The 19289-nt window shown below is 31.6% G+C and overlaps 1 protein-coding gene across 1 annotated transcript in view; it reads right to left on the reverse strand.

The window, feature by feature from the left end:
- Positions 1 to 11785, reverse strand: part of LOC143044801 (uncharacterized) — a 30255-nt gene extending 18470 nt beyond the window's left edge. The window contains exons 1-9 of the mRNA XM_076216964.1: positions 11404 to 11785; positions 9621 to 10063; positions 8969 to 9067; positions 7519 to 7671; positions 5988 to 6527; positions 4212 to 4315; positions 2351 to 3592; positions 1897 to 1927; positions 1056 to 1345 (exon numbers count right to left, since the gene is read on the reverse strand). Of these exons, the coding sequence (XP_076073079.1) occupies positions 1056 to 1345; positions 1897 to 1927; positions 2351 to 3592; positions 4212 to 4315; positions 5988 to 6527; positions 7519 to 7671; positions 8969 to 9067; positions 9621 to 10063; positions 11404 to 11420 (2919 nt within the window). The 5' untranslated portion in view covers positions 11421 to 11785. The remainder of the gene's footprint in view (positions 1 to 1055; positions 1346 to 1896; positions 1928 to 2350; positions 3593 to 4211; positions 4316 to 5987; positions 6528 to 7518; positions 7672 to 8968; positions 9068 to 9620; positions 10064 to 11403) is intronic.
- Between the last annotated feature and the right edge of the window lie 7504 nt (positions 11786 to 19289).

Below are 19289 nucleotides of genomic sequence, written 5' to 3' on the forward strand. Positions count from 1 at the left end.
TCAATCATGTATTGCAATGAAACTATAACAAAAAAAACCTTACTTCATGAAAAGAGTAAACTATTCAGTCAGAATGTGAAATATTTTTTTCAGTTCTATTTTTCATTATAAAATAAACAAGACAAAGATTTCAAAACAATATTTTTTCATTTATTTAAACATGTCATCATTTTGTTTCAGTGAAAGAACTTTACTCTTTGACCTTAAATTTTATTATACATTCCAAAATCAGAATTATAATCTTTATTGTCATATTAACAAATAAAAAACATGTTTGTGACAAAATGAAATTTTTTTTAATAAAATATAAAAAAACTTGCATACATTTAAAACTTTTTACTACCAAACAGCATTCATTGCAACATACACATACTGTATATTTATATCTATATATTTATAATTTGAATCCCATAGGATTTTATTTTGTCCCATGGGATATTAAAAATCCCATGGGATAATAATAATCCCATGGGATTTTTTTTGTCCCATGGGACAACAAATATCCCATGGGACTACAATTATCCCATGGGACCAAAAAAAATCCCATGGGATTTAACCAAAATCCCATGGGATAATGGTAAATCCCATGGGATTTTGCCCTGTCCCATGGGATATTGAAAATCCCATGTTTTTATAAATCAAATAGCAAAATAAATATAATAGTAACAGTAGAAAACTAATGAAATTATTGAATCCCATGTAATTCCGCACATTTTGGTTATATACATTACACTGTAGCTCTTATTTGAGGCGGCGGCGGATTTGCAAATGAGTGTTTTGCAAATTTAAAGTGTCCAGTGTTCGAAGAAGACTTTTTACTACTTTCAATAAAATGTAGTAACAAAATCATGATAATCGTACATTGTATTTTTAATAATTCAAATCAAAAATGAAAGAAAGATCTTGGTTTAAACTGACAATGGCCAAATGTTTGTATTGGTGATATAACATTGTAATATGTTTTAATAATAAAGCATTATTTCAAATGAAATTCTATCATTCCTTATTTACAGATTGGAGGACAATTAAACATTCAAATCGAACACGTCCTGTACCTGACATATAAGATGGCTATCCAGATCCACTGCTCTCAAGGCATCAGTAAGATCTTTCAAGGTAGGTTTTTCCATTTTTGATAACTTAGTATTTCTCCATTGCGTCAGCGCCATCGACATAATGCCCTCGGAACTGTGACCATCATACGTGTACTCAATGCTCTCCCATTGTTTCTTATTCATTCCCAAGTTAATGAAAAACTCTTCAAATAGTTTTATTCCAATTTGACCGCCTAATCTAACCAGGTGCTTATCACTTGGTTCTATCCCCAATTCATTGCTTGTCAGTCCTTAAAAAGTACATTTGTATATGTCATCACAATGTCATACACCAGCGGGGAGTACAATTAGGTTAATGTTAAAAGCACATATAAAAATGGAAAATAACATTTGAAAATACCGTATAAAAAGGGTAAATTAGCATTGTAAGTGGTAAAACATATAATTTGATTTTTTTTCACTAGAATGTTCAGTGCAAATAATTTAAAGAATAATATTATGATAGTCTAGTACTTAACAATTACATTTGACTATATAAATAAAGAACAATAGTACATTACTAAATAAAAAGGATAAGAGAGATACAATATTACATGTATTTCATAAAATATAGTTTTTGCCATCCCTCCCATTGTTTAGCCAAGTGTCCCATAATTCATTTTCCTAGTTTACATATAAGCTCGTTTGCAGTTAATTCATATGCGCATTTGCCTGTGTTCTTAATGAAACTCATCCGTGCATATGGTATTATATTTCGACCATTGTCGATGATTTTGCGTTATATATTGTTGTGGGACTAAGATATTATTCAAGGTCAATATTAATAGTTTGCTATAATTACCTTCACATCCAGGTACACACATCTTTTGGGTCTGAAATATGACCAAGAATTTAATAATAACAAAAACATTGTATTTGTGAACTGAGAAATTGTTTTGTTATGTGATTCGCAATGTATTTGTTTTACTTAATTGATCATAAAGTAAATATGTTGAAGTTAGAAAATCATATTCTACGGATTTTTCTTGAAAAACCTTACCATTTAAAATGTTTATTAAGGCCCATCTTGGTTGCCGTTAAACCTTATTCAATACTTCCTGATATTTGCAACGTGCATATTCGAAGTCAGTAACTAAACCGTCTGATGATGTTATACATTCCAATTCACATATGAATCACCGCAGTTATAAAGTAAAACCACCAAAGTTATGAACACAAAGTCGAGTCAACTTTAAGGATTTTGAATTCACCTGTATGTGGAATTATATGTTTTTGTTTTAACAAAATTTGCCTACCTTGTCAAAAACCCAGTATCGAAGGTATCTTGTGTCATGTTGTTTCTCTTTTCTACATTTCCAGTTGTCAATTTTCAGGGCATCTTGGGAAGGTATGAAGCAAATATCGCTTCCGCATGGAATGCCTACTTCTATGGTGTATAGGTCTGCCACCTTTGATGGTGCTATTTTCCTACCAAAACTTTTACAATGGAACAAAAGGGACGACTCAATGTTCCTTGTTAGACATTCTTGTACGCTTGCAGCAATATCCGGTGATATAGAAAGTAATGAGCTCTGGTTGGCCATAAATACCATAACTCGATTGTCTTCTATCCATATTCGGAGTTCAATGTCCTCACTGACGTCTAAGACTGAAGCTTTGTGATACAGACATGGTTTTTGAAATTCATATTTTAACGGCCAAGAGTGAATTGCTGTCCCGATTATTTTGTAAGCCAGTGCAGTAGGGATAGAGTGACGGGCTAAAGTATATCTTAAACAGATTGTTCTTTCTTCCATACTGTCAACTAAATAAAAGTTCGATGGTCTAGTTGCCTTGATTGTGCATGGTACAATGAACAAGTCAGGGTTAGAAGAATTTTGTTTAGCTCCCTTTGGGACTATCAGAACATCTAAATGTATCAGGAGCTGTATGACAAATTCTTTAATGGTATCATCAGGCATATATTGATGAACAGTTTCTTGTTGCCAAACCATGAAAAGGTCTTTCTTGTAGATTTTCCCTGTCATCGTCATTGTATGCAAAATTGATGCGAGGCACTGGTCTACTGGAAAAAACTTTTCATCTGTTACGAATGATCTCAATATGTTTACCAACGCCGGAGGATGAACGACGATGTGCTTGTCTAACCCAGGGAGGTTGTAGTACATCAATTTACCAAGGGAGTGCTGCACTAAAAGAAAGTCTTCTAATTGAGATTCATTTAAAGCCAGGTCTTCATTAAGCATGTTTACATTTCGTAGGTCTTCCCTTGTTACGATGTTAATATTTTTCATTCTCATGTTAGATAATTGTAACTCTAACGGAACCCATTGCATTGGCCGACGCTGTCCCCATGAAGATTGTTTCATTGCAAAAATTACGACTTGATCTGTCATGCGTTGGATTTCGGAGTCATTTTCATCTATTCCTGTTATAAAATAAACCGTATCCAGAAATATGTGATTTCTATTCTCATGTGTGGAAAACATCTGTGTAACATCTCTGGTGAAGTTTTCTTTCATCTTAACAGTATCATCCTAGAGGGGAAAAAATCAGTCAAAGACGATGATAAAATTTTTACGTTCAATGTCATTAAAGGATCAACAATTTGATTTTTATATGGCTGCCTCTAAATAATATAATATACATATGTTCTGCTCCCAAATGCAATACCATTTTTTTTTAATTAAGGGCTTGTCTTGTAGTCATACCCCTAAATTGACTCATATTGCTATATAATTAACTATTTTTATTAAAGATATCAACTACTGTATTGTAACTATTGCATGAGATTTTCGGTACATCAAGAAATTGGGTGATGCTCGGCCCCTCATATAATTCACTTTTTGATCTTAAAATTGTTTTAATTTTCTTATCTTAACAGTAAAAAAAACAAAAAACTCCGAAGAAAATTTAAAACGGAAATTCCATATTCAAATAGCAAAATCAAAAGCTAACCAATATAACTGGCACTAATACATTGTAAGATTTTCATCATAGGTTTAATACCCGATTTCTACTGGTGAAGGTAAAGGGGAACGTAAGTTTAAGTCTACTTATTAAAAAGGTCTTTCTAGTTCGGATGGGTTTATACATTTATAAATATATGAGCTGCAGATGTCGATTCTCATCATACTTGTGTATGATGTGCATTACCTTGCACAGGTCCCTGTGTGTTGCAGCAAACATAATCATTGGCATACAGTCATCGGTGTCTTCCGTGTATGTCAAAATAGAATCAACCCAGTGTTCAAGTACGGCTGAAATAACCAATTGAAAACGTTAAAAAACAAAACACCAATAGTCATATTTTTTATATATATAAATGTTTAAAGTCACAATGTCTTGAATTAACAGTACACTTATATATACAATCGTTTTCTTCTCCTCTAAGGAAATTCGTTGGATTAATTAAATGGGTGTAATTAAAATACATCGCGTATTGAAGGTAACAGAAATAGGTAGGTACGTTTAAGATGAAAATAGCCTTGTAAAGATCGAATTAACCAAAGGTTTTCTTTCAGTAAAAAACGTTTTTACATGTAAAAATGTATGAAATGAGATACACTCTTGAACTCAAAAATCAGACAATAATAACTCAAAAACACTTTTGCGATCATAGTCAGCGTAAGGTATATGTATTTAATCGAAAGTGGTACCCTGCTTTCCAAGCTTTACATTGCTCCAATAATAGTATTACATGAAACTTGTGAAAGTAGAAATATCCACCATAGGAACACACGATGTAAATATAAACTAATTAAAGTAATAAATCAATGCAGTTGCGTAAAACGTTTATTACATAAATTATGACGTGTTGAAAAATGGGTATCAGCCCTCTTTATCATTATTGATACAATTTTAAACAGGATTAATACAGAACATAATGTAAAAACGAAGTTCATTGTATAATTTGATTACGTATGAAGCAAACAAATATGATGGAACTCTCTTCGAATAACATTTTCGGTTACTTAAGTCTACTAGCTGAAACACGTATTCCTCTGTCTAAATTATATATATGAAAATAACGCCGTTGCATTTCTCAGACAAAACATTTTCAGTTTTCACGTTTTCTTACATTCATCAAGACAAAATTGCAGATACGCTGCTTTGTGAAACATCATCCGACAGTTTGTTTAATATCTAATTAAAACGCAATAATATTCTTAATCCGTTGAGTTCAAATAAATGTTCATATTTTCTAAAAGGATACATATTGCTTTCATCCTAACGTAACGGTACCCAAATTGCACCAATTTATCAAAAATAGCAGCGAAAATCTAACAAGATTTCCTAGAGACTAAAAAAATGGTATTTTTATGATTTGATACTATGCACGTCTTTCAACATAGGTAAAAATATTTAGATATACACAAAACGTTCACAATATTTACCAACAGATGAAGTGTTTACTGAAAAAGCAAAATGTACTGAAACGTCGCCATACGACGTCATCAAAACGTCATCTTTTTAAAATTAACAAATACAATACGTTTCAAGTATCCATTTCTTAAAAAATGAAGAGTATAAGCATTGACAAATATCCAATTGTTCAAAATATTTGAAAAAAATAAACAAAAGCTCTGTTATTCGACTTTTGACGATGCGAATTTAAGCATGGATGCAATTTGGGTACTCCTCATTACAGAATCTGGGATGGTTTGGAGGTAAGTTCAGACCAATTTTTCTATGATTCCTTGTGGATTGAAAATCAAATTGGTGTATCTTTATAATAAAGAAGGATACGGCTACATGGAAATTTTTGTCTTGATCATAAAAAAACTTAGTTGAAAAAACTGTCAAAATAGGTGCAATTTGGGTACCGTCACGTTATATGAGTCATCATATTTAGCATTTGAATACTCAAAAATATGATAATTTCCATGAACATACAATGTTTGTAATATTTTCTCATGTTGTTAGTCTTACATGCAGCTGTAACCCCCTCCGGATATTCTCCAAGCTGACTATGTAAACCAAATCGACCATCAAACAGCAATAAAAATGTGCCACTGTGTTGTATGAAAAGCTGATGAGTCATATCATATGATTTCTGTCCACCAAAATCGATCAGATCTGAAGGTGCTATTTCAATTCTGTATTGCCCATTTCTGACTTCTTCTAAAATGTCGGATTGAATTTGTAGCCTCTCACATTCTAATGTTTGTATCTCATTAGTTGCTAAAGATACACTCATGTGTGACATGTGCATACTTTTATCTTTTATTACACATTCTGTCGGTGAAATAAAATGTTGAAACACAGTGTGCTCTGTTGAATCTGTAGTAGCCAATTGTCCTTCTAGCATGGCTGTGTTTGTCGATTGAGACGTTATAACATCTGTTTGAACTACTTGACTGCTGTTTCCAGGACTTGTTTTTGTTTGCTGTCTAGTTGCAATATGAGACCTTCTGCAAATGTCTGGCTTTCCTCGAATGATTTTTGCAAAAACTTCATGTCCTCGTTGGCCTTATGAAATACAATAAATTGTAATAAATGTATAAGGTTTTCTTGAGTTGAAAAATTCACCAACACAGATTGATGAAATTATATATATCAAACTGATAAGAGAATGATTACGTCTCTTTTGTTTAACCGCGTAACAACATTTGACATTAACTATCGTTTACTTCTTTTTCATATGTTTTTTAAAATCTTTTAACTTAAGGTGGCTGGTGGTCTCCATTCATCTCGGATTTTGAATAAGCAGTTTACCATTTTGGCAAGATGTTTAATAAAATGTGCATATTTTGAGAGTAGTATGTGTAAGACTTGTTACATTAATGTAGAAAATTACGAGTTTTATCATATTTATGGCTGTATTTTCTAAAAAAAAAACACAGTATTTTGTTTGGTTAATTTTTTCAACTTTGCCACATAAGGAGAGATAACTCCAATAGTAAGTAAGATCATAACTCAGATATGTAATTTGTATGATAAAAAATGTTTTAGTATCTAAATATGAAGAAATAATTTAAGCCCGATGTCCCTATCTTCTTTTCTAATCTGAAAGTATGTTATAAGAGCTATCTTTTAATATTTTATCTAAACATTCTAGTATGGTGTAGTTTTCTTTTTATCACACGTAATTGGATTTGCCATGCATAATCCACATCAGTTTTGCACCGGTAGCGTAAAAAAAAGTCTGGTGACCCATACTTTTATTATTTTTCGATAATAGGCATCATGATGAAAACTACATTTTTTTAAAACTCATTATTGTTTTTTTATGGATTTTGGATAAACGATAAACTGTAGATATACATAGTCTTAAAAAACCCACCTATCTTTTTTACACTCCAATGGTTTGATATCTTCAAAAGAGATATTTTCTTTGATATTAAACATCAGTTAAGATTAATTAAGTTAATTTCAATTAAATGGAAAACTGGGATTTTTGGCAATTAGAAGAGAGAAAGACAATATGAGTCTGACTAGAACCACCAAAGGTTAAACATACCCTCTCTAAGCGGTTCCATTTTTTTCTCTTCAATATGAATACCATTTCTGCCAAAATATATGACTAGTCCGTCTGTAGAATTCCAATTTAGCGGAATTGTGTTGCCTATGAGCAAGCTTGCCAGAGTACTTTTCCCTGCTTTACATGGGCCACCTGATAACGTACAATATTGTTATTTACAATCTAGTCTACAAATAAACGTTCGAAATCAAAAAAATGAACTAGTGTTCAAGTAATTTCAAAAGCATTAAGGTGAACAAAACCACGAATTATGTTAAGTAAAACAACAATGATATTGATGATATAATACATGTAGTAGTTCACACAGGATGTTTCCATTTGATTTGAAGATTCCTTGTAAATCGGTATAATTTTCACATGAAACCAGATTTTTTAATGTATGTTTTGCTAAAAGCAGAAGAGTTAATTCCATTATGAACAACAAAAATAAATAAAAGACAGTAAGACTTTATTTGTTTATGTCGACTGTGAAATCTGCAAGAACAGACACAATCACACTGAGAGAACCAAACAAATAAAATAAGTATGCACATAACATTGTGTGATGTTTTCAGTTCAGATATGTCTTTTTGTCGATGAAATTGCTTTATTATCCTCATATCAAATATTTATCTTTTATAATTGATAGAAAACAAATAAAGGTAAACATGGTAAAGGAACACAGGGACATCAGTTGTGACATTAAATTGTATAATTTTCGGAACTTTTCAGTCCATATAGCATGTAAAGCATATTGCGTATGAGGCCAAATAATAATATATGTGTGGGTCATGTTACCCGACCGACCCTTGTTAAAAAAAAAACGACCCTAGAACTTTTTTTTCATGTCTGAAAAATAAATTTTCAAACGATCAAATTTTGAGGATTGTGAATTAAAATAATTAAATTCATAGATTTCTGTCATCTGAACTTCCAGCAGAAGTATCTGTTATGAAGCTAAAATTCAAGAATTGATAACAGAATGCAACAAAATTAACTAAAAACGTATCATGACTGTTTATTTTACGGATGAATTGTATCAAATATTTATTAGATACTAAAATATTGAGATCTTGTGCAATTATGACATGTAGAAATCCTTTTATGCTTTAAAGCGATTATCGTACAAATGTACTTTTTTAATACACAAATAGTCGCAAATTTGTTTTGTAAACGTTGTAAAAGTTTTGCTCGATATACAAGGGAATGGGTTCATTTTTCTACATTTGAAAATGCCTTTATTAAGTCAGGAATATGACAGTATTTGATGTGTTTTGTCATTTGATTTTGCCATGTGATTAGGGACTTTCTGATTTGATTTTTCCGAAGTTCAGTATTTTTGTGATTTTACCTTTTATTTATTATATTCAAGGAACACTGCCAATACTAAGTATATCAATTATTGTGAATGATGTTTTATTTTTTTGATTGTTATTGAGAATACAACTACCAAGACTCAAGCGGTTCTCGTACGACAGATATTCGCCATTTGACAACATACTCTGGAATTCTCCAGCATTAACCAACCAAGGGAGGTGAATGTCCTTGCCTACAAAGGTATAAAAAGACAGTTTCCACAAATATATATACATTGAACACATACTTAAACATGTACATCTTGTGATTCATTCTCAATTCAAAATGTAAATTTGTCAAAAACTCAGATGTTTAAACTTCAGGTTTTATCTGAAATTTTTGCTATATTTGATGTCCATACATGGATATTTAAACCTCATCTGGACAATATCTCTTCCGATTAGGCAACACTTTCGTACTTGTAAGTTGTAAGTTGAACTTTTAATCTAATTTTAAATCTTATGTCATTCGTTTTTAATGTTTTTTATCGTATCAATTACATATACATGTACCCTATATCTCCTTTTATCGATAGTCGATTACCATATGTGCATGCACTTCAGGGAGAAACCTAAGTACTTTTTTTTGTTTTTGTGTCGATGTGAAAAGTCAATCAAGCCTAATAAAACTAATTTGCACTGTTTGATTTTACTGCTACACCGATGTCCAAATATGTTTTATCCCTTACATTCAAATTCAGAAAAATATAATCTTTATTGGTCGTAAATTAAATTAGTATAACTCACTATGTATACTATTTAGTTGAACTTCGAGTTGTAATATTTTATCTTCTTTTTCTTTCTCTCTTTGACGCAAATCCTGAATGTCCTTTAAGTATAGTTGTTCAGTTTTCTCATCCATACAGCATGCTTGTAAATGTTCAACTGTGGAAACAAATTCATTGTGAGATTTATTACACACTTTCTCCAATCTTTCTGCAATGGTCTTAAATATATAGAAATATTGTTTTAATTCCAGAGCGGTAACTCTTGTATTTCCTCTGTGTATAACTTCATTTCTACTTCTACGACATCTTTCCAAATCATCTCCAATTTCGATTTCATTAACCAATGGCCCTATTGGATGTTCCCATCCCCTGGTTGGTCGAGCAGCAGGCTCATGCAGATTTCGTAAAATAGAATATATAAGAGGAATATCAAAGTCAAAGTATCCTTGTTGTACAGCCTTGCTAAGTTTTGCCCATTCTCCAGGTTTGAGTCGGCGACTTAAAAATTTGTTTCTACTGCAATTCGTATAAATTGTACGGGGATCTTCAAAATGCAACAGAACCTCTTGCAAAAATGTAGGTAAAAGATGCTGTACAGCGTGACCGAGACGAGCATAATTAGTGTGATTACAATCATCTCTTCTGGTATTAGTAGGCATTGTCTTAGAATGAAAATCGTATATAGGATCATCTGTCTTTTGTTGTTTTAATTTGCTTGGACATTTATTCTCATTGCAAGACGTCGTATTTAATTGAATGGACCTTTTGTTGTGTCCAATCAGCATGCTACTTGTTTCCGTGGTTTCTAGTATATCTGGCATCTGTAAACCTGAAAAGTTAATTGTATTGAAATAAAAAAGTGAATAATAAAAGAACAACTGCTTGTAAAACCTACAACCTTAAAAGTATACACAATATATGATATCGGCAAAAAAATGAATTCTAATTTCCAATTTGCAATCGTTATTTTTGTATCATAGTTTCGTTTTATTTAGCTGATGCTGAGTAAACATAACAATTTAATAGAACATTTTGTACAATAGTACTTCATACATGATACTTAAGATAAATAGCAGATATGCTTGCAAAAACTTCTTTATTTAGGTCTTACACGAATATAAAAATTATCAGTTGTATCTCTAAATATATTTATACCAAGCTTGAAAGTTGATATTTCCCTGTGTTTTAGCTTTTGAAAGTCATGAGAATATAACGTATCACGACTAAATTGGTTTTTTATGTCACGCTAACACATTTAAATTGCACAGCAAGATCCCAACCACAGTTGGATGTTTAAATGCATTATGATTAAACAGTAAAAGTAGCTGTTTAAGAATGTGTATTTAAGTTTTACTAATACAGATTCATACCGTTTAGTTGATCTTCAAGTTGTAAGATACGTTCTTCTTTTTCTTTCCCTCTTCGTTGCAAATCCTCAAGATCTTTCAAGTACTTGTTTTCCGTAGTCTGGTCTATACAGCATGTTTGTAAATGTTCCAACTCGAAGACAAATTCATTTTCATTTTTTCGGCAAAACCTTTCAAATCTACGTGCTATCAACTTGAATTCATTATAATATCTGTTTAATTCTTCATCTGAAACACGGGTGTTTCCTCTGTGTATAATTTCATTTTGCAATCTACGACATCTTTCAAGATCATCCCCTATTTCAATTTCGTTTAGCAATGGTCCATTAGGATGTTCCCATCCCCTGGTTGGTCGAAGAGTAAGTTCATGCAAATGCCGTAGTATATTATATATGAGAGGAATGTCAAAGTCAAAGTATCCATACTGTACAGCACTGCCAAGTCTTGCCCATTCTCCGGGTTTGAGTCGACGACTTAAAAATTTGTTTCGACTGCAATTGATATAAATCTGGTTTGGATTTTCAAATTGGAGGAGAACCTCCTGTAAGAAGCTTGGTAATAAATGTTGTGCAGCATGACCAAGGCGAGCATAATGGGTCTTATGGGATACGTACGTATTATCAGCAGAAGACATTGTCTCAGTGTAACAGCATCATGATTTCTAGGAAATATCAGTAAACAAGTCTTATTATTACACGCACTCTAAATACGTTCTCTTTCAGCATTATGTTACAAACGTATCGCACTACGTTAAATTCATTTAAGTATAAGCTAGCCAATTCAGTATGTTTTTCTGCATGATGATAATGAATCCGTCATCTGGTTCTGTTGAATCAAAAAAGAAAGAAAATATCACAGACTGAAATATTGTTATTAAGAAAGTTGATTATTTCAATGCTTTATATAACACTCACTTATTCTAACTAATGGGTCAAACCCACTTTATTAGATTTATATTTGCATAGTTAATCAAATATAGTAGCATGCTTTTTAAACGTAGTTTTTACTGATATTTGGATATGTTCATGAATAGTTTTATACACTCTTGATATGATTCATTAGGACTTTCCACTTTTCCTTGGAAAGACCTATTGATTTTGTTCTGATTATTTAAAAAAAAAAATTTCTTCCGCCATTTTTTTTCCGTCGCTGTATTGATGTTTCGGAAGATGACGCTTTGATATTTTGAATATGGTATCATACAGTTTGAACAGTTTTGTAACTACTACCGAACCTCCCCGAACACTGTTTTTCTTGTTATATCTAAGGCTTCACAACCGTATAAGAAACCGACAATTTAATTTTTCCAAATTGCTCGTTATATCCTCATGATGTTCTGTTTTATTTTTACCGAAGCCGTATAGAGATTTCATATGAAAGTTATAGAAGTGAAATGTATTTTTAACTGAAAAAAGCATAAGTGATAAGGGTCTAGGGTCTATTGATTTCAGGTCCTTTGTCCAAAAAAATCAAACGAGGTCAAGGTCAAAAGTCAAGGTCAAAAGTCAAGGTCATGTTAAAAATTTTGATTTTGGCTTTTTATCTCTTATTTTCAGAAATCATATAAGATATCGACAAAATGTTTTCACACAATTGTTAGTTGGGACATGACGTAACAGGTAAATTTTAGTTGAAAGGGTACGTAGACATTTCAAGCAAGTTTCCCTCTTTTTACTCCAATATTATTTGTATGGGTCATGTTCAAAGTTTTGATTTTGGCTTTTTATCTCTTATTTTCAGAAATCATATAAGATATCGACAAAATGTTTTTACACAATTGTTAGTTGGGACATGACGTAACAGGTAAATTTTAGTTGAAAGGGTACGTAGACATTTCAAGCAAGTTTCCCTCTTTTTACTCCAATATCATTTGTATGGTAATATGCCAGATTTAGCTGGCGTTTATGGTAGAAGCATTTTAGAATAAAGAAGTATAACTCTCTCTACACGACCCATCTGAAAAGTTTCGTCGCTCTCGTTAAATCTGGTACGATTATTTTTTTTTATGGCTGCCGAATTAAACGTTCCAACGCGAACTTGAAAAAAAAAAACGGGACACATCTGAATAATTTTGATGTTAAATACGACATGAACTTTTATTTGTTTACAAAAACAAGAATTCAGAAACTTTGGTAACTTGTGAAGTTCATTTAAATTTTATTGTAACACGGAAATTACCGAAGTTTGGACAACAACATCTGACGCCATGTTTCGTCTGCTTTTGGTTCCATTTTCAGTGAGGTCAAAACAAATTTCCTCAATAATCACAGATACTTTATTGTAAAGCCACAAAAACATAATTGATGATAACATATTTAGCGTAAATGTTTCTTCCAGCCATGGGAACACAGAAAAAACCTTTGCAAGCAATACATTTCCAATACATGCGGCATGTGGGGTAAACATCGACTGGTTGACCATGACTACTTCATCTGCCAAATAATTCCTCATATCAAGGGACAGTGATAATGACGCTGGTTATACTGTTGAATGTGAATACGGTTATTCATGTAGCCCAAAGACTAAATCAAAACTTAACAAAACATGGTTTAAAATAAAACAACAAGTATTCAAATAAATCACAATATTCTAATTGTGTACTTCCTTTGGCAAACTTCCAATAAATCTTTTCGCTGATATGTCCATATCAGATATCTAAATTATACAGTCCCAGGAGATTGAAACTGTTTTGTTTTTTTTCTCTAAAATGAGACTTGAGTCAGAGTAGTACATTTAAGTACAGACTGTATATATTGTATGCTCCATATTGTCCCAAATGGAATTTTATCGGAAGATTAAGGTAATATGATACCATGACTTTGACAGGTATATAAGGTAATGTTACTTGGACGTATGTGGGCTACATCCTTTAAAATTCAAACTGCAGCAGTCGCTTTTTTATTTTTATGCGTCAGTTTAAACATGATCAAAACATTTTCACTCTACCGAGTACTATATCACTATATCAGGTTCACATTTCAACCTATTTAGCAATACACACTTATGGGTATATAACATCACAGTACCAAAATTGCACTCTCAGTAACCAAATTGCACCTATTCAACAAAAAAAGCTGCGGAAATCTTACAAGTTTTCTTTCACCATGTGAAGTCATCTAATTATCATCTTTTTAAAATGAGCAAATTAAATTTGCTACTAGCATCCTTTTCTTAAATAATAATAGTTGAAGCATGGAATAATTTCAAATTGTTCGAAATATACGAAGAAATAAAACAAAACATCTGGATATCCCAGTTTTAAGGATTTGAAATTAAACATGTAATGTAATTTGGGTACTGACCTCATTACAGAATGATGGACTGCTTGGAGGTCAGTTCAAACCCATTTTCTATGACTTTACATGGACTCAAAATTAAATTGGTTTAACTATATTGTAAACAAGGATTGTCTACAAAATAAGCACAGAATGGACTTGTGTCTGGTTCATAAAAACACAGTTAGTGAAAAAACTGACAATATAGGTGCAATTTGGGTACTCTCATGTAAGCAAATTCACAACTACAAAATTTTTTTCATGACCACAATGAAAAAAAAATTGCAAACATAAAGGCAATAAAATGCTTCGCCATGTACAGCTTGACACGACCACAGATGGTCTTGATGTATAGATTTTTCGTACTGATGTTGTTTATCATTTTAACAACGTGTTTTATAGTTCTTTCATTTGTCTTTGTTCTATTATTAATATTACTTTTACTGTTGAATGGTTTCATGTGATATCCGTTTCACGTGGCTCGGTACTTATACATCTCGTCAATGTGTTTGTATTGGCTTTAATTTTTTTGTGGTTTGTTTTGTATTTGCGACTTTTTGTATTTCTTTTGTTCTTATAACGTGACTCTGTACTTTAAAAGATCCCGTCAGTATGATATTGTTCTATTATATGTCATTATGATATATCTATATTATGAATTACAATATACGTTGAACCACAAACGTCAAAATCATTCAATCGCGTAGTGGTATTAACTATTTTTGGATTCTTATAAATTCTATATATAACTTTTGGACTAGTTTAAATCTCGGTCTATTTCTTAAATTTATTCTTACATACTTTTGATTTTTTAACCCTGTATGCTAACATTCCAATGAAAATTTTAAAATTGTTTGTACGCACATTGAACGACAAATGTATGTGACGTATAAAATTTTCTGACGTCAGACACTCAATAAATGTGTTCGTAGATAGTAGATGTTTTTGTGTTCTGTTAAATTGTTCCTTTTAAAATTGTTAAACGATGATGACTGATGTACCCATATTTTGACTATTATATTTATTGTGTCTGTTTATTTAACGCATCAAAGTAAAAATATCGGAAATTGATGAGACTGTCATTAAAGTGAGAGGGTTAGCGCTATAGAACCAGGTTTAATCCACCATTTTCTACATTTGAAAATGCCTGTACCAAGTCAGGAATATGACAGTTTTTGTCCATTCGTTTTTGATGCGTTTTGTTATTTGATTTTGCCATGTGATTATGGACTTTCCCAATTGATCTTCCTCTAAGTTCAGTATTTTTGTGATTTTACTTTTTATGTCAGTTGAAAACAAACATATTTTAATTTTGGACCCTTCAAACTTAAATATGGACTTATTTGAAAACAGGTATCAGGTGAACCCAAACATTTCTATTCAGCAGCAGTCTTTAACTACATATCGCCGTAATTTTATATGATAGTCCTACAAAAATATTGAAAATGTGTACATTTCATTTTTTTCTAGCTTCTCTCTTGTGAAAGCGGTACCTTTTTGGTCACTATTTATGTGTTGCGCCTAATTAAGAATTGTAACACTTTATAGTGACTGAACAGGTTAAACAATAACTTCCCAAGAAACAGAAAAAGAAGTTAACTTGGAACAGCACCCGAGCATGCCAGCATATGTATGGAAAAAAGAACTCAGATCAGAATAGCATGGACAATATGTTTGTTATATGTCCTTGTGAATATATAGTGAGAAAAGTTATCAATAATTCTGCAGATAATGCAATTTTATCAAGTGTTTTGTACAATTTCTGTTAAATTTTTCACACAATGAGTGAACCATTCAAAAAGGCTAAACTTAATTTTTATTACTGAAAGTTTCAAACAATGACAAGTGTTTTATTTACCAAATAACTCATGTGTTTCTGTGAGAAAAAAAAATCATGTTCGATTTTGGGAATTAAAGGGAAAGATGACCCTTTTGTGGCGCACTGGCGCATGTCAATTGTGAATATACTTACCAAATATATTTTCTTTATCATGATGCTGACGTCGACATCATCAAGGAGTACAAATTGTAGGAAAAATTAACAAATAACAGATAAAATAATTAAAACACCTTATTGTGTATGCATTTCTTGCTCTAACCTTCCTTTTGAGTATTGAACCTTTTAGTACAATTACATAGATCTCCATTCACTTATACTTAAGTTATTGTCTGGAAACCAAATGTGTCTTGAAAACAAGTACAACATGATTAAGCATTACCCGAAAGCAAATTTTTGAAATGCTTGTATTTCCCATTTCCATTCTCAATTTTATTTTGCTGTCATATAAAAACTTGAAAAGTAAGCTAACAAAAAAAAATATATGCAAGAAATGACATAAAACTGACTCTAAATTAGTACATGAAATTGATGTAGAACCCACAAACTGAAGATGATCAGGAATACGAATGGTTTTTTGTTCGAGTCAGATTTTTTTCACCGAAGCCCTTCAGCGCTATCAATTAAAATTATTTAGTCAAAATTTAACATCGTTTTTGGGTAAAGATCTGTATTCAAAATATTTTTTTGTCCTCTTCTTGAAGTGATTTTTTTTCATCAATTTAGGAATTTTTATAAAATAGAAAAACACCATACCCCTCCTGCGTTTTGAAGTGTTCAATGATAGTTCTCTAAACATTTTCCATCTAAACTTATTATTTTATTCTAGACAATAACTTAATGTTAATGTAGCCTAGGACATTCGTCCTGAACATGCATGAAATATTTGCCACTAGACGTTAAGCAACCAACAACCATCAATATATATAGGACATTGTCTTTGTATAAAGCTGGCATTTAAGGTAGCGCCTGCCTCATATTATAACTCATTAACAATATAAAGTAGAGGCCTAGAGTCTTTTGATTTATGAAGGTCATAGGTAAGTTTAACGTTTAAGATTTTGACCTTGGGCATTACCCAATATGTATATATGATAAAGCCATGGGACTTTTGCATAAGTTGCAAGCAATGGGAACTTGAAAAACCCAACCGGAAGTGACCTTTTGTAAGCAGATAGTAGCTATTCCTTTTGTACTAAATAAATGTAAAAGTATATAAAAACATATAAAAACATATATTTTTGGAATCAGTTTCAAGTAAACTATCAAACTATACCAGAAGTGACATTTTTTAAATCCGAAGTAAAAAATGATATCCCTTATTTATATCTGTTTGTCATGTTTGTATAGAAACCATATATGACCTCATATGTATACATGATAAAGACAGGGGAGTTTTTGCATTAGCTTACAGGCAATGTGACCTTGTAAAAGCTAACCAGAAGTGACCTTTTGTAAACCGGGTGTAGCTATTTTTGTACTATCAAAATTAATGTTAAAGTATATAGAACCATACATTTTTGGAATTAAGTGTCAAGTAAACTATCAAACAATACCAGAAGTGACGATTTTCAAACCTGAAATAAACAATGTTCTCCTTTATTTAGATCTTTTTTGTATAGAGACCGTATATTTTTGGAATCAGGGTACAATAAGTTATCATTTGACACAGAAGATAAAAACCCAATATATTCATATTATCAAAATAGATCCTTACTGGTGGAAAGACCTTCAATTGTTCTATGAACAATTGGTTTTTAATTATCTTTTGCTCTGTTCCATTTAATCTTCATTCACGTGTCCAAAAAAAGACTCAGGCAATATGTTTATTCAAATTAAACTAAAAAAACATGTGTAATTGAATATGATTGTAATTATATAAACAAAAAGGGGCGGAACATATCACATTCATATACTAACTAAACAACGAAGATAAACTGCAAACGTCAGGGACAAATAAACAACCAAAATAATATGTGTCCGATCACAATTATTTTTGTATTGAAATTTAAAGACACTTAACAGATTTTTTGACAGAAGTTGAAAAGGTTTTTATTGGTAATTTTGTTTTTAATTTCAATGATCAAATAACGACCTTATTTATTCTTCGAAAACAAATATGATATTTGTGTACTTATATCAGTAACAGAACAAGACCTACAATGTACTTACCCAACAAAAGTACTGTAGAACATAACGTTTGGATTTGTGTTTCTTTTTGTCTTTGTTTTAAGGAACGTAAGTTGTTTGTCGTTTTGTCGTTTACGTTGGGTTTTTTTATTTGGCCATAGCCTCATATCGTCTGCCCATGTTGTTATTCTATCTAAGCTTAGAGGATTCAGGTTATTCGTTTTGGTTGTATCAATAATGAAATTATGTGTGTTCAGATAGCTTGATTCTCTAATGTTTACAATTTTTTAAGACCCTAATGGCGATCGGATATCGATGACCCCTTGCGGACATGAATAGTACATACTAAGGGGATATGTAAAAAGACCTGTCTATACCAAAGAAATATTCAAAATCATAAGTCAAAAACAAGCTGACAAAGCCATAATCAATAATGGTTTGCTTCTGTCCCGTATGGGTCCTTAGGGGTTCAGTAGTGAACCGTACACCGAATGTATTGCATACGGAACTTATCTTGCTAAGTTATGTTATTATGTATGTTATTATGTATAAAATTAAGCAATGCATTACAATAACATTTATCGATGACGTCACTATTGACAATTCACGTGATGTAATGACATATAAAATCTCAATCTTCCATACAGACATAGTTGTCGTCCTTTCCTCCTCAATCTAGAAGGTAAGGACCTAGATTGAGGGGGAAAGGACGACAACTATGTCTGTATAGGAGATTGATAAAATCTACTACCCATCTATTTTCAACAGAGGGTAGTCCCGTGACGGTGTCAAACCAATCATAAGTGATAATTTATCCGAGGTGGATTTTTCATTGACCTACCATTATTTATAATTTTCAATTTTTGGAAAACTTGAAAATGAAAGTGAAAATACAAATTCCATATTGATTGTATGTCTCTTAATCTAGCATTAGATATTTTTTTGTACAGTATGTTTAAATACATTAATCAATGTATAATAATCAAAAATATCCTTTGAAATAGTTTGCATATCTTACCGTTTACAGACCTTCTTTTATCAAATCAACATTGGTATTTAACATACCATGGATGATTGCC

Source organism: Mytilus galloprovincialis, chromosome 9, assembly GCF_965363235.1.
Source record: "Mytilus galloprovincialis chromosome 9, xbMytGall1.hap1.1, whole genome shotgun sequence".
NCBI lineage: Eukaryota > Metazoa > Mollusca > Bivalvia > Mytilida > Mytilidae > Mytilus > Mytilus galloprovincialis.